Source organism: Coffea eugenioides, chromosome 2 (genome assembly GCF_003713205.1).
Source record: "Coffea eugenioides isolate CCC68of chromosome 2, Ceug_1.0, whole genome shotgun sequence".
NCBI classification, from domain to species: domain Eukaryota; kingdom Viridiplantae; phylum Streptophyta; class Magnoliopsida; order Gentianales; family Rubiaceae; genus Coffea; species Coffea eugenioides.
This window is the reverse complement of record NC_040036.1, coordinates 9928804-9940919: the sequence shown is the minus strand read 5'-3', so window position 1 is coordinate 9940919 and position 12116 is coordinate 9928804. Positions and strand designations below refer to the sequence as shown.

Sequence of the window (12116 nt, the reverse complement as noted above, 5' to 3'; positions counted from 1 at the left end):
GCCAGCCCTACATTGAAAATAATTGAAATAGCAACAAAAGTTGTAGGCCGGCATGTGAACTCGTACACTTCCTATGTGGCGTAATTAAAGCCAGTTATCCCACTTATTCAACCCATCCTAGCACTATTATCCTCGCATTTTTTTTATTCTTGTTGTACCAGTTTCATTGCTGAGCTTGGATTGCCGTTTCTCTCAAAAATTTTTTTTTTTTATATTTTCATAAATACATTTTTCAATCACTTTTTTATCTTATTTATATATCAAATCATTACAATATATTTTCTATAAAACCTCCAAAAAAAACTAGTGGTTTATGTTTTTCTTGGACACAAAAGCAAGCGATCATGTATTTGTATTTGTATGTTATTTTAGCAAATTACTCAACGAGAAAATGGATGGATTGGATGGTAAGGGAGAAGGGAATGGAAGTGAGAGATTTCGTCTTTAAGCCCCGAGTCCACCCGTTTACACTTGAAAAAAAAAAAAAAACAAATTGCTCAACGAATAACGACAAAAGAGGGAGGGGGTGCGGGACGACAAGTTTTAGTCCTCGAAAGTTTTTGGGAAAAATTTCTTAAAATTTTTTTTTAAGGATGTGATGTGTGTGAGGGAGAAAAAATATTCACAAAAAATGTAAAAATTTTGCTCTAAAAATGGCAATCCAAAGCAGGCAGAAGCATGGAATACGCTATATATAACATATTACAGTGCCGAATTTTGTTTGCATTAATAAGGACAAAAGCAAAAAAAAGGACAAATACCTGTCAAATTCTCTATCTCTTTCTGGATTGGCAATACAGAGATGAGGAATGCCCAAAAAAATGATAATCAAAGGATGTCAATCCCAAAACCGTGTCTGTCACTCAACGATAACGTCAAACATGATCACGCTGCATCATCAAACCTAATTCAAATCTTTCTCAAGAAAAAACTTGCACCAACTGAATTAGTCGTAGCTGTATTTCATTCATTGATTATTTGGTGGATTGATTCCATCTATTATTCACATCTTCCTTCCTTCGGACAAAACCAACCAACCAACCACTCATCTCCCTCACAAAACTCATCACTAATCTATGCTTTAGCAGCCTTAATTAACTATCGTCATCCATGTTTAAAACCAAGTGAACCAACCTTCCCAACCAAATTTATTTCAATAAACAAAAAAAGAAGAAAGAGAGAGGAAGAAGGTAGTGCAAGTTAATTACTCAAATTAATTTGAGTAAATTCTCAATCATGTCAGCCTTCAGTTCACATCCAACTTACACAAAAAGAAATGAAAAGAAGACAATAATAGTTGTAGTAATAACAAGAATTTTGAATCAAATAATAAATTTTCTTTAACATATAAAAAGGTGTAGTACATACACAATTGATCGTAATTCGCTTTGCTGTGGCTTTGTCAATTGATTCCAATTAACAAGGCAATGTAAGAAAATGGGGCGGCCTTAGAAAATTTCTGAATGTGGAATAAATTTTATACAAGACACCTCTTTTTGATGACACCAGTTGTAGAATTCGGCCCGTCAAGCTGCCTGAAAAAAGACTCAATCTCTTCCCGTCCCACAAACTCGAAAAATTCAGATAATTTTCTCTTGCATGAGGAGGAAGCAGGCCTCGTAGGCTTCTTTGGGGCAGGTGGGCAGCTAAGAATTTCTGGGATCATATGCTGAGGCGATTTTGGCGTATGGCACTCTTCTTCTTCATTGATGCAGCTGCCCGTGCCGGTGGTGCTTTCTTGTGACTGAATTACAGCACCGCCATCATCCGTACTATCTGAAGACTGTGAAACCTTGATGTTTAGAGCTGGTAATCGGATTTCCACCAATTCTTGGCGTAATTCTAGATCCGTAGACATGGGTTTTTTGTCCGTTCTTTTGGTTTTTTCTGGTGGGTGGAGGGTTGGTCGAGGAACTGGAGGGAAAGCTGATAAGGAGGTGGAAACCTGTAAACAGGAAATTGTAAGAGATAGAAGTGTAGGAATGGGCAGGGAATATATACGGGTTGAAAAAGAAGAGTTTGGAAGAGAGGCGTGCATTGGAAGGTAATTGAGTAGAGAAAAGGTCGTAGGGGCATTCTTTTTATTCTCACAAAAACTAGATTAAGATAGATAGGTTGGTGGCAGCACAGACTACAGTAGTAGAACAACTTTTCTAACATGTCCATCTCAGGCTGTCGTCACTCGGCTCCAGATGTAACTACCTGTCTTCTCCATCTTTACTCACAAACCTTTTTCATCTTTTCTTCATTGGCAATTGTTTTTTACCTCCTCCAAATCTCTCTATTCTTTTCTTTTCTTCGTTTCATTTTAGTTTTTAAGAAGTACAAAAAGGATGAAGAGGAGATGTTCCTGCGGTTCTGCAGTCAAGATTGTGAATGCATGTTAGAGGCATTTACTCGTGAGATTTTTGTCATCTGGATCGTCACTACTATTTTGATCAGTTTTTATAATGACATGTCCTGTAACTGTACCAGAGGCTCATGAAAGTAGAAGGAATTTAATTGCTTAAAAGTACTACTGGGACAAGTTTGTTTCCATGCTGCCTAGATAATATATATGTTCTCCATTGCAGTACCAATTTTTTTTTCTTCTTTTTTTAAGGTAAACTTGGGTTGTAAACGGTGAAGAGGGTGAGATACATTTACCAATTTGCATGATGAGTACTAGAAAATGACAAGCTGCAACTCATTAATTAAATAGCCCACATTGTACATTGTGCATCGCAGGACTTAGATACTTGACAATGCAAGGAAGGAAAGGACGCTGATCAATCTTGGATCTGAAATTCATGGTTTCAACTTTTTTGGAATTGGCATGTGAATCCAAGCTTATAACTTACGTTAAGTTAAGAAAGAAGGACTAACTTCACTTTACACTCCCAAACTTATACCACCTTTTCACTTTGCACTCCAAAATTTTAATTTTGGACACTTTGCACCCTAAACTCTCAAGTTTGTCGTGTTTAAATATAATCAATGATTATGTTGCTTGCAAAATGTATGAGGTAAAGGGGTGTAGTGAAAATCAATAACAATGTATCATTCAGTGCGATCTCTTAGCTTTTTTTACCATTTTAGCACATTATTATTGATTTATATAGTTTCAATTACTAATATTACTAGCAAAATCAATGAGATAAAAGATCGTACAAATTAATGCCAATATACTGTTTTATTTTTGCTATGATACCTTGCTACCTTTTAACAACTTTCAGCATATTATCATTAATTTGTTAAGTCGTACATGTCGTTAATTTTGCTGAAGTTGTCGTTGACTAGATTTAAATAGAACAAAATTAATAGTTTAGAATGTAAAGTGTTTAAAATTAAGAATTTAATGTGCAAAGTATTTAAATTTGAAGTTTAGAATGTAAAGTGAAAAAATCATACGAATTCGAAGGTGCAATATGGAGTTTGTCCGACAAAGAATTGCTCAAAAAGGTGAGAGCAACCTGCATGGACACCACCACTACTACATGCGCTCTAAGAAAGCCTGACTGCAGTAAATAATTCCATTAGATTTTCTTATTCCCAGTGAACTTAAGAAGCATCTCATTAAAAATTATCTGGCAGGATATTCAAGATTAAAGATGTTGAGGAGATATTGTTTGTTCCTAAGAACTCGACCAAATTTTGTCTTCCTCTCCATGTTTACACGAATCTTCGTCGGTGTCTTGTAAATGTAAAAGTTCGCTGATGATCCCAAACTTGAATAGTTGTGTCTGTAAGATGCTAATATATGTTTGTTGGATGTATGAAAAGCTAAAATGCAACCATGAGATATTATATACCAGAGCCCTGGATATTTTACTTCCATTTCTTTCTATTCCTTCTCCTCTTCGGGGCAAGAATGTGGCACTTGAGGCTAACTAGAAACATTTTCCCCCAAAAAGGAAAAAAATAAAACTAAAAAAAAGCTGATAAACTTGAGTCGGTGTCTTTTTTGACCTATGAGTAACGCCTTATCTACGGATAACACTAAATACACTTACTCTTTTTTCCGTCCATAAAGATCCATATTTCTTAAATCAATTCCGTTTTTAGTATGATGGCATATTTGGAATCGTCTCACATGATGCAAATTGCCATAAGTGCTTAGTATTTTTTAATATTTCATTTTGATCTCTACTTGACAAAATTTCAAGCGAAAATTTGTAGTAATAGGTGTGTACAAGTTGAGTCAAGCTCGAGTAGTTCTATACTCAGCTTAACTCAAACACTATTAGTACCCTACTTGGCTCGAGTTTGAGAATAGAGAGTATAAAACTCAAACTCGACTCGATATGGGTTGAGTCAAGATCGAGCCATATCAAGTTCCAGTACTCGATGATGCTTTCAAGTATAGAAACTCAATCAGACCTCATTTTTTAGCCTTTAAGTTCAAAACTTGGCGAATGAAATTATATTGTGTTTACTTCAAATTCTATTACTTTTTTGCCATTCAAGAGTTTTATTAAGTATGCAAATCAGCTTGTAAATTATCTGAAAGCATAAACCCTTAGTGATAATTTTGTATTTAAAAATATATATATTGTTTAAATTAAAAAGCACTCGACAAGTAACTTGTCGAGCTCAAGTAGCATATATCTGGGCTCGAAATTCGACTTGCTTTCCAATCGAATAGTTCAAGTTAGGACTCAAACTTAATCAACCCAAATTCAAGCCGAGCAATTGACCGAACTACAGCAATTGACCGAACTACTCACGACCAGCTTGGCTCGCAGTCAACTATAATTGTAGTACAATGCATTTAGCCTAAGACCTTCGTTGGCAATTTTTGTACTCATTTCTGTCTCTTTCACTCTAATTTATAAACTAGCATAGGATTCCATCGTAGAGCCTTCAATACGCCCTATCTGCCATATCTCTCTCTCCCTCATTATTATTATTATTATTATACAAATAAAAGAACAAAGAAATTGAGCTTTGAATAATATATGTTTTGGTCGGGTTTACCAAATACCCTCTCCATGATCTCCACCTCATGAATGAATCTTTCCATGTGAACTGTCCCCTCAGCCTTTCTATTTTGCTTGGTTTTCACCATGCATTACCCCAACTTCATTACGTATAATTAGGACGTCCTTGTTTATTGATACATAGTACAAAGATACCCAAAAAAAAAAAAAAATCCTAGAAAATGATGGCGTAATTTCTCTGACCGCTCTATACGGGCAACAATTTCATTTCTCCGAATCCTTGACACCGTCATCTGATTTGTATTATTAGGCCATTTGACCTGAGATTCATATCCAATTGCATGCTGATTAGATAGGAATGAAGACGGATCATCATTACGTGTTTTTGGACACCCTCCTTGTCCCCCCTACCCCTGCTTAAGGGATATTGGCCTTATGTGTGAAGTGTTCTTAATAACTAATAATTGCTTGGGGGAATTCCATGCCACCCCACTATCATTGCATGTTGCCATCCCATGCAATAATGATCCTGTGCAACTTTTTGAATCTTCCTCGAATTTTGTTTTTTTTTTTTATATCATTTCAAGAATTTGTTTTTAGTCATAGAAGCCGCAAGGAGTCTGCCAATCCTACCATATACTCCAACTAGGAAATTGTTACTACTATATAGCTTTGTTAAATTTATTTGTGTACAATGCATTGAATTCTAGTATTTCAATAGTTTGAAGAAAATTAATATAGTAAGATAGTTTTGCCGTTGTTCTTATATTTTTTTTTAGTTTGTGGAGGTTTTAATTTAGTCTTGCTCTTGAGTCTTGATGAATTACAGATTATTGGATTTTTTTTTTCTTAGTTTATATTTTCCACTTTATTCCTTGCTTCGAGATTGCTTCAGACCTTTCTCTCTTTCTTTTTAATATCCTTTGCCTTTTGTCACACAATCTTTAGAACCAATCACAAACCGACCCTCAAACAAACATCAAAACAGGTCGGCACAATCTTACATTACAGTAAACTATATATGTTACTGACTCGCTAAAGGCAGTTGGGCGAGTCCAATTATCCTTTGACCAGGTTTCCAACCGCCCCACAATATTTTGCTTCTTATAGCAAAATATAGAGTATTATTAATCGTTTCTTATGTTCTTATAGAAATGATATTTGAACAGAGAAATCCTGCCATTATTCATGTGTGCAGAGATGTATATTTGTGAACCTTTGATTTTTTTAACGCATGGAACAAAACATATTTAGTACTTGAGATTCTGTTGCAAAAGCCAGGGAAGCTTAATCAATATGTGGGCATCTCTTGCTTGCTCCCAATTGGCTGTATTCCAGCAATGTGAGCATTGTACTAAACTAAAGTCTAAAGCCATTTATGTACTTTTTTGGTGCTTTGTCACCTTGAAATCCTGATTGGAACCAATATATTGTTCGTTTTGTTACAACTTTGATTTGATGGCAGCAAAATCATGACACCATGCCAAACAAAACGCTGAAAATCACGTTAGCAGAGCTGGAATCGATTGCCCGGTTTGGACTCTTAATTGACAACCTCAATGAGTAGTCTATGGACCAAACCTAATGATGCTTTGATGGCGAACGAAAACGAAAAGTAGACCTCAGTTCGAGAATCTCACCCTTGCAAAAAGGAAGATGTAATAATGAATCCCTTCTAGACTGGGAATGCCTTACTTTTAGGTGGACTAACATATCCATGTGATGCAAGCAACGTATTTATAAAGCAAAAGATCCCAGAATGGTCAAGCTTTAGTCTTGCGTTAACAGTTGGAAAGCGTCTACAAGAAAGAACTAAGAACAAGACCTTATCAGCCATCCGTGATCGTATGAAATGTGGTGGACTGAATTCTGTTCCTGGAATACTGCTGCGTCACTTTTCCAGTGGAGCAGGGGATGGAAAGGGATTTTTCTTCTTCTTCTTCTTTTTTCTTCTAAATATAATAAACAGCAACCACTCATCTGTTGCCGTGACCATTTTCTGTTGTGGAATGAGTAGGGTTGCTCTTTATTAAACAGTACTATGTCCTTTTCTGCTAACAGTGTCTCCCATGGAAAATTGGGATTTATCACAACTTAATGGACAATTTATTTATGCTGTCGATATTTCTTAGGATACAAGGAGATCATACAACTACTTCAAGCTATTTTACTTTTTATTAGGAAGCAAATGTAGATTTATCCACACCATGCTTACACTTGTTCCATCCAACTTTAATGGTGCAGATGAGGGGAGGTCATCAAGAGGCTGAAATGATGGACCAGCTCCTTAATGACATCCATCTAGCAAGGTCTCCTCTTCTACCTAGGTTTCAGGGATACAAGCATCATGTAATTGACCGCAGCAACCACCATATACATTAAGTACGTTACCAGATATCATAATATCATGGAATTAAAGTTTCCCATAAGCTGCAAACACTAAGCTTAACACCCTGCAGATACTCTCAAAAGCTACATTATAACACCCCGTAAACTCTCATCCATTCAAAAATCTCACAAAAGCAGTAACAAGCGCCTTGAAGAATGCAAAAACTGGATTTACTTCAGATTCAACGGGCAGCTCTGATGTCCTTTCCCATGTTTCACTGCAAAGGGGAAACTCAATTGGGTGAGGGTAAATGAACAGTACATAGGTGGGGCAGTCCGGGGACTGGGGAATGTTGAAACTGATTCACTCTGAAATGATAAAGAGTGACATCTTGAACTGTATGCAAAAGGGCCTAGGAGATGCTACAAAAGATACTTACAGGTTAATTCTGTTTAATGTAGGATTGCTTCCCTCCTTGGAGCTGCTATCACCTTCGATCTTTAGTTTGTCTTCTATTCCAATGGTTTCATCTGGAATGGACTGTTCATGAGAAACACCAGCATTTATGTCACCATGTTTCTCATTGGTACCCGTTGGAACATTCGCAGGCTGTAAAATAACGTCAGAGAAATTAGCACCACCCAATAGGAAAAGAATAAAATGTGCAACAGCTACAGTATGTGATAGCCAAACACAAGTAGCCACCTTCCAATTTTTGTATGTATAGGCCACCATACCTGCTGCACCTTTAATGAAACCCCACCAAATTGTGACCTTTCATCTTCAGAACATAATAAATTTTTAGTTACAACCAAATTTTAAATTACCTTCATTAGACTTAATAAACTAGTACTAACAAGTTCATTAATATCCACGTTGCGACAGCTGAAGAATAATTAACAAGACAACCACAAATGGAGGTTCTACCAAATTGCAAGATCAAGATAGCTCCAGGCTGCAAGACTCATCATAAGTACCCAGGTTCACCATAATGCAATCAGAAAAGTTCATCCGGGATCTGAGTGTCATTACACTTTTAACCTCGTAGTGTTACAGTACCAAAGTGTAAGTTTCACTTGCATCTCCACTCATCTGATTTTCAAACATGACCGTATATATACTTCCATTACAAGGCCTCCCAACCAATCAGGACTAGGAACTGGAAATAACCACTTTCATTGGCACATAGATGTCACATAGCCCAAAGTCCCTCTACATCTTATTCACAGCTACAAGATTTAAGCCCTTTAATAAGCACAAAGTTAGGGATGCAAAAACATACATTCCAAGCCATGTGCAAAAGATATATTAAATACATCATAAGTAAAATACCTTTGCTTCAGTGGGGGAAGAGACCTTTGCTCCGACTTCTGCAGCATTGCTCATGTCAAATACAGGAACTTTTTTGGTTGCAGAGCAATTCGACATTTCCAATGGTGGATTCCCATCATTTAGGCTGGCAGTTTTACCCACCAGCTCACTCTTGCTTTTTGAAACAGCAAGGTCTGCACCAGCTTCCACCTGCACAACGCTACAAGAGTGCTCTGTAACTTGTACTCTGTCCTGTTCAATTTTGTTTACCTCCAGAGTTCTAGTTCCTTGACTTTGTTCTTCTAATCTTCCTTCCAAGTCATCAAATTTCCTAGCAATGGGATGAAGTGGAAATTTTTCAACTACTATGTCAGCTTGCCCACGAGTCATACCAGCATTTGATGACTCAACTGTTTTAGTACCACCTTTGTTGACATCCAGGCTATCTTCTCCTACAGCCACTGCCAATACTGGTTGTTCATATTCAGTTTCTCCAATTGCCTGACTAATCCCATTGACATCTTCCGTGTCTGCTTTCAGATGGACATCTCCAGGAAAATCTCTAGTAGAATGTACAACTTGTTCTCCCCTACTTTCCTGGTGATGTTCTTGAATAACTCTGGGATTAGGTATACACACAGGACTACGTATAACTGGTTCATTAGATTCTTCATCCTCGTCAGTTGGCTCACTAACATTGCCAATTGGTTTGCTGTCAAACTCCTGACAATCAGGTCCTGTCAACTGCCCACTCAAATTTTCAAGGATTTCATCACTTGTGCCTTCATGAGTATGGATTGCAGCTTCAATTAAACTGCATTCATCAGATCCCAAATCATCTTTAATTGTCTCAACTGCACCATTAACTACTTGATCATTGTGTAGTTTCTGATGCTCAGACACAAAGGATTGTCCACTAGAGTTTGCAACAAGTTCTTCACCACTATCCAGACTTTGTTTGGATGAAGTATGAGCTACGCTTTTTGGTCCATCTGATCCCATGTCATCTTTAATTGTCTCAATTACACCATTAACTACTTGATCACTATCTAGATTTTGATGCTCATACCCAAAGAATAGTCCATTAGAATTTGCAACAAGTTCTTCACCGGTACCCTGTCTTTGTTTGGATGAAATATGGAGTACACTTTTCAGTTCATCTGATGGTAATGAACTTCTCTGAGCTTCAATGGAAATGGATCCTAATGGATAATGCTCCAAAACATTATCGTAGCTCTGCTCTTCTGAAAACTTAGCTGGACCTAATACTTTGTTTTCTTGAATAATTTCTCGAACAATTTCCCGAACTGTGTAAAAAGAACCACCAACTTCCTTGTGTGTAAGATTCAAAGATGGAAAATTTCCATTATTTGAGTTCTGATATCTGCAAGAAATCGACCCAAGAAATGTGAAGACGTCAGCGAGTATATTTAGTAAAAAAGGAACAATTTAAGAAACTAAATGAAATAAGTTCTTCTTCCTATTTATGTGGATGGTCAAGGAAACTAAAATAGATGAATTCTAGTCCTAAACAACAAACAAAGAGATTTCTCATTTTGGGTAAAGCACAATCTATATTACTCTCAAGGACCAGATGACAAAAGTTTACATGCTAACACAATCATCCTTATGCAAAAAGTGAAAATTTAATAGTGATGATTAAAAAAGAAATACACAGACACATGCACAAAATAGATCACCATTGTAATGTAAATAATATACAAATTCTCTTTATAAAAAGAGCAAGTTTGAAAAGGTTACTTCTTTATAAAAAACTCAACCATTGCCTTCCTCTCCTCCTTTGAACGCCTAATCCTTGCCTTCCTCCCTCCAGAGTCACTATATGCAGCAAGGGCAAATGTTTGCCCAACCCATCCACCTTTGATTGCATGCATCATCTGAAAATTTTGGTTATGTGAAATTTTGGTTATGAGCTCCAAGAACATAAAAAAAAGGCAATACAAAAACAGGGTGCTACTGCTTACTTCTTCGATAGTTTAGGATCGTTGCAAGTCAGTGACTGTACAACGTATGTCTACACATCAACCACAGATATGAATTTCAGGTGATTAGAATAATTTTCAGTTGATGCCTTTCGTGGGGTAAACAAGCAACATAAAAGATAGGTTTCTTAGCCGCATGTATATGTCATGTCACACATTCAAAGACCTATGAACTGCAGAGTTTATCTCATCACTTTCCAGACGTCCTCCTTATATGCATATACATTAAGAGAGAATAAGATTCATTAGTATTCTAAGGGAGTGTCTCTTTGGTTCTTTCGAAGAATGTCAACTGATTTGACACAAAACTAATCATATTTTGCCAGCATTCTGCTCAAACCCCAACACAAAAGGAAAAAAACAATTAAGCATATAGACTTGACAAATTTTTTGTAACCCCAAAAAAAAAAAAGAAAATTGGCTGGCCCCCATAATGCCCGACCAAAAAAATTAGCTGAATTGAAAATTTTCCACTAGCATTCCAGCATTCATGTCTAAATAGAAAAAAGAGAACAAAATAACTCGGGTTACTAATTCCTCCACATTACAGCAACCAAGAAATGCAGTGGGACATCAACTTTGCAAGCCCATCCCAATTTGAAACGAAAACAACAAATGATTCAGAAGAAAATTACAAGAACTTCAGCATACAGTGTTGCTCCTCAAAAGAAAACCAAAATGGGAAACAGCAGAGAATGAACGACCAGTTCATTTTGTCAACAAAAAACCGATAAAAAAGGTAAGATAAGCTAAAGTCCATAAAGAAGTCAGTGATTTGATAACTAGAAATGCAAGAAATGGGTGTCACCTGAAAGAAGAAGCAGATGAGTAAGATGAGTCTTCCAGGCGTGAACAGGGAACAGTAGGGGTTTGGAGTGGGAGCCGAAAACCCTACACGGTTTTTGCTGCTCAGCCCAACATTCCCAATTGAGGCTAATTAGGCGTACGATGAGGGAGGGCAGGATTTTAGTACTGGCTGGCATGGGGGGATTATTTTTAAATTATTACTACACGTTAAATTAATATTTCAAGAGTCACCGAGGAAAAAGACAAAAAATAAAACGAAAGGAAAGGAAAAAAAAATGTCCGTTGAATGTTGAAATGACTATATATATTATCCTGGTCGAATCCTTCTTCTTCCCATTTTTTTTTTTTTTGTCTCTATGTGTTTGATTTTGGATGTTTTCTAAATCTTTTGCTTGCAGGTTTTGGTTAGTGAACTGATTACTCAATCAGTTCGTATAGTGCAATGTGTTCAAACATCAATCAGGATCTTGCTGCTACTACAATTTTTTTTTATCTTATGTTTGTTTGGACAGTTTATTATTTGCAATAATTTATTTGTTAAACATATTTTTATAAAAATTTTTATTTTACATACATCACATTAAAAAGGTGTTATAATATTTATTCAAAAATTATCCCAAATAATATTATATCCAAACATACTCATATATATTAATGGTTCAATTGAAAATTTATGGACCATTAATCGCCGTGCACTTTCAACTCCGTTTCTCGTAAGCCTATCTTAGGAGAATAAAATTTGCTACA

General features: G+C 36.4%; 1 protein-coding gene across 1 annotated transcript; it reads right to left on the bottom strand.

Moving 5' to 3' along the window:
* Positions 1-6984: 6984 nt before the first annotated feature.
* LOC113761872 lies at positions 6985-11489 on the bottom strand. The gene is made up of 5 exons (XM_027305032.1): positions 11371-11489; positions 10321-10457; positions 8581-9943; positions 7688-7857; positions 6985-7525 (listed from the first exon to the last, which is right to left on the bottom strand). Exons 2-5 carry the CDS (start codon positions 10455-10457, stop codon positions 7417-7419), a joined length of 1779 nt encoding a protein of 592 aa, XP_027160833.1. The 5' UTR covers positions 11371-11489; the 3' UTR covers positions 6985-7416.
* Positions 11490-12116: the final 627 nt, after the last annotated feature.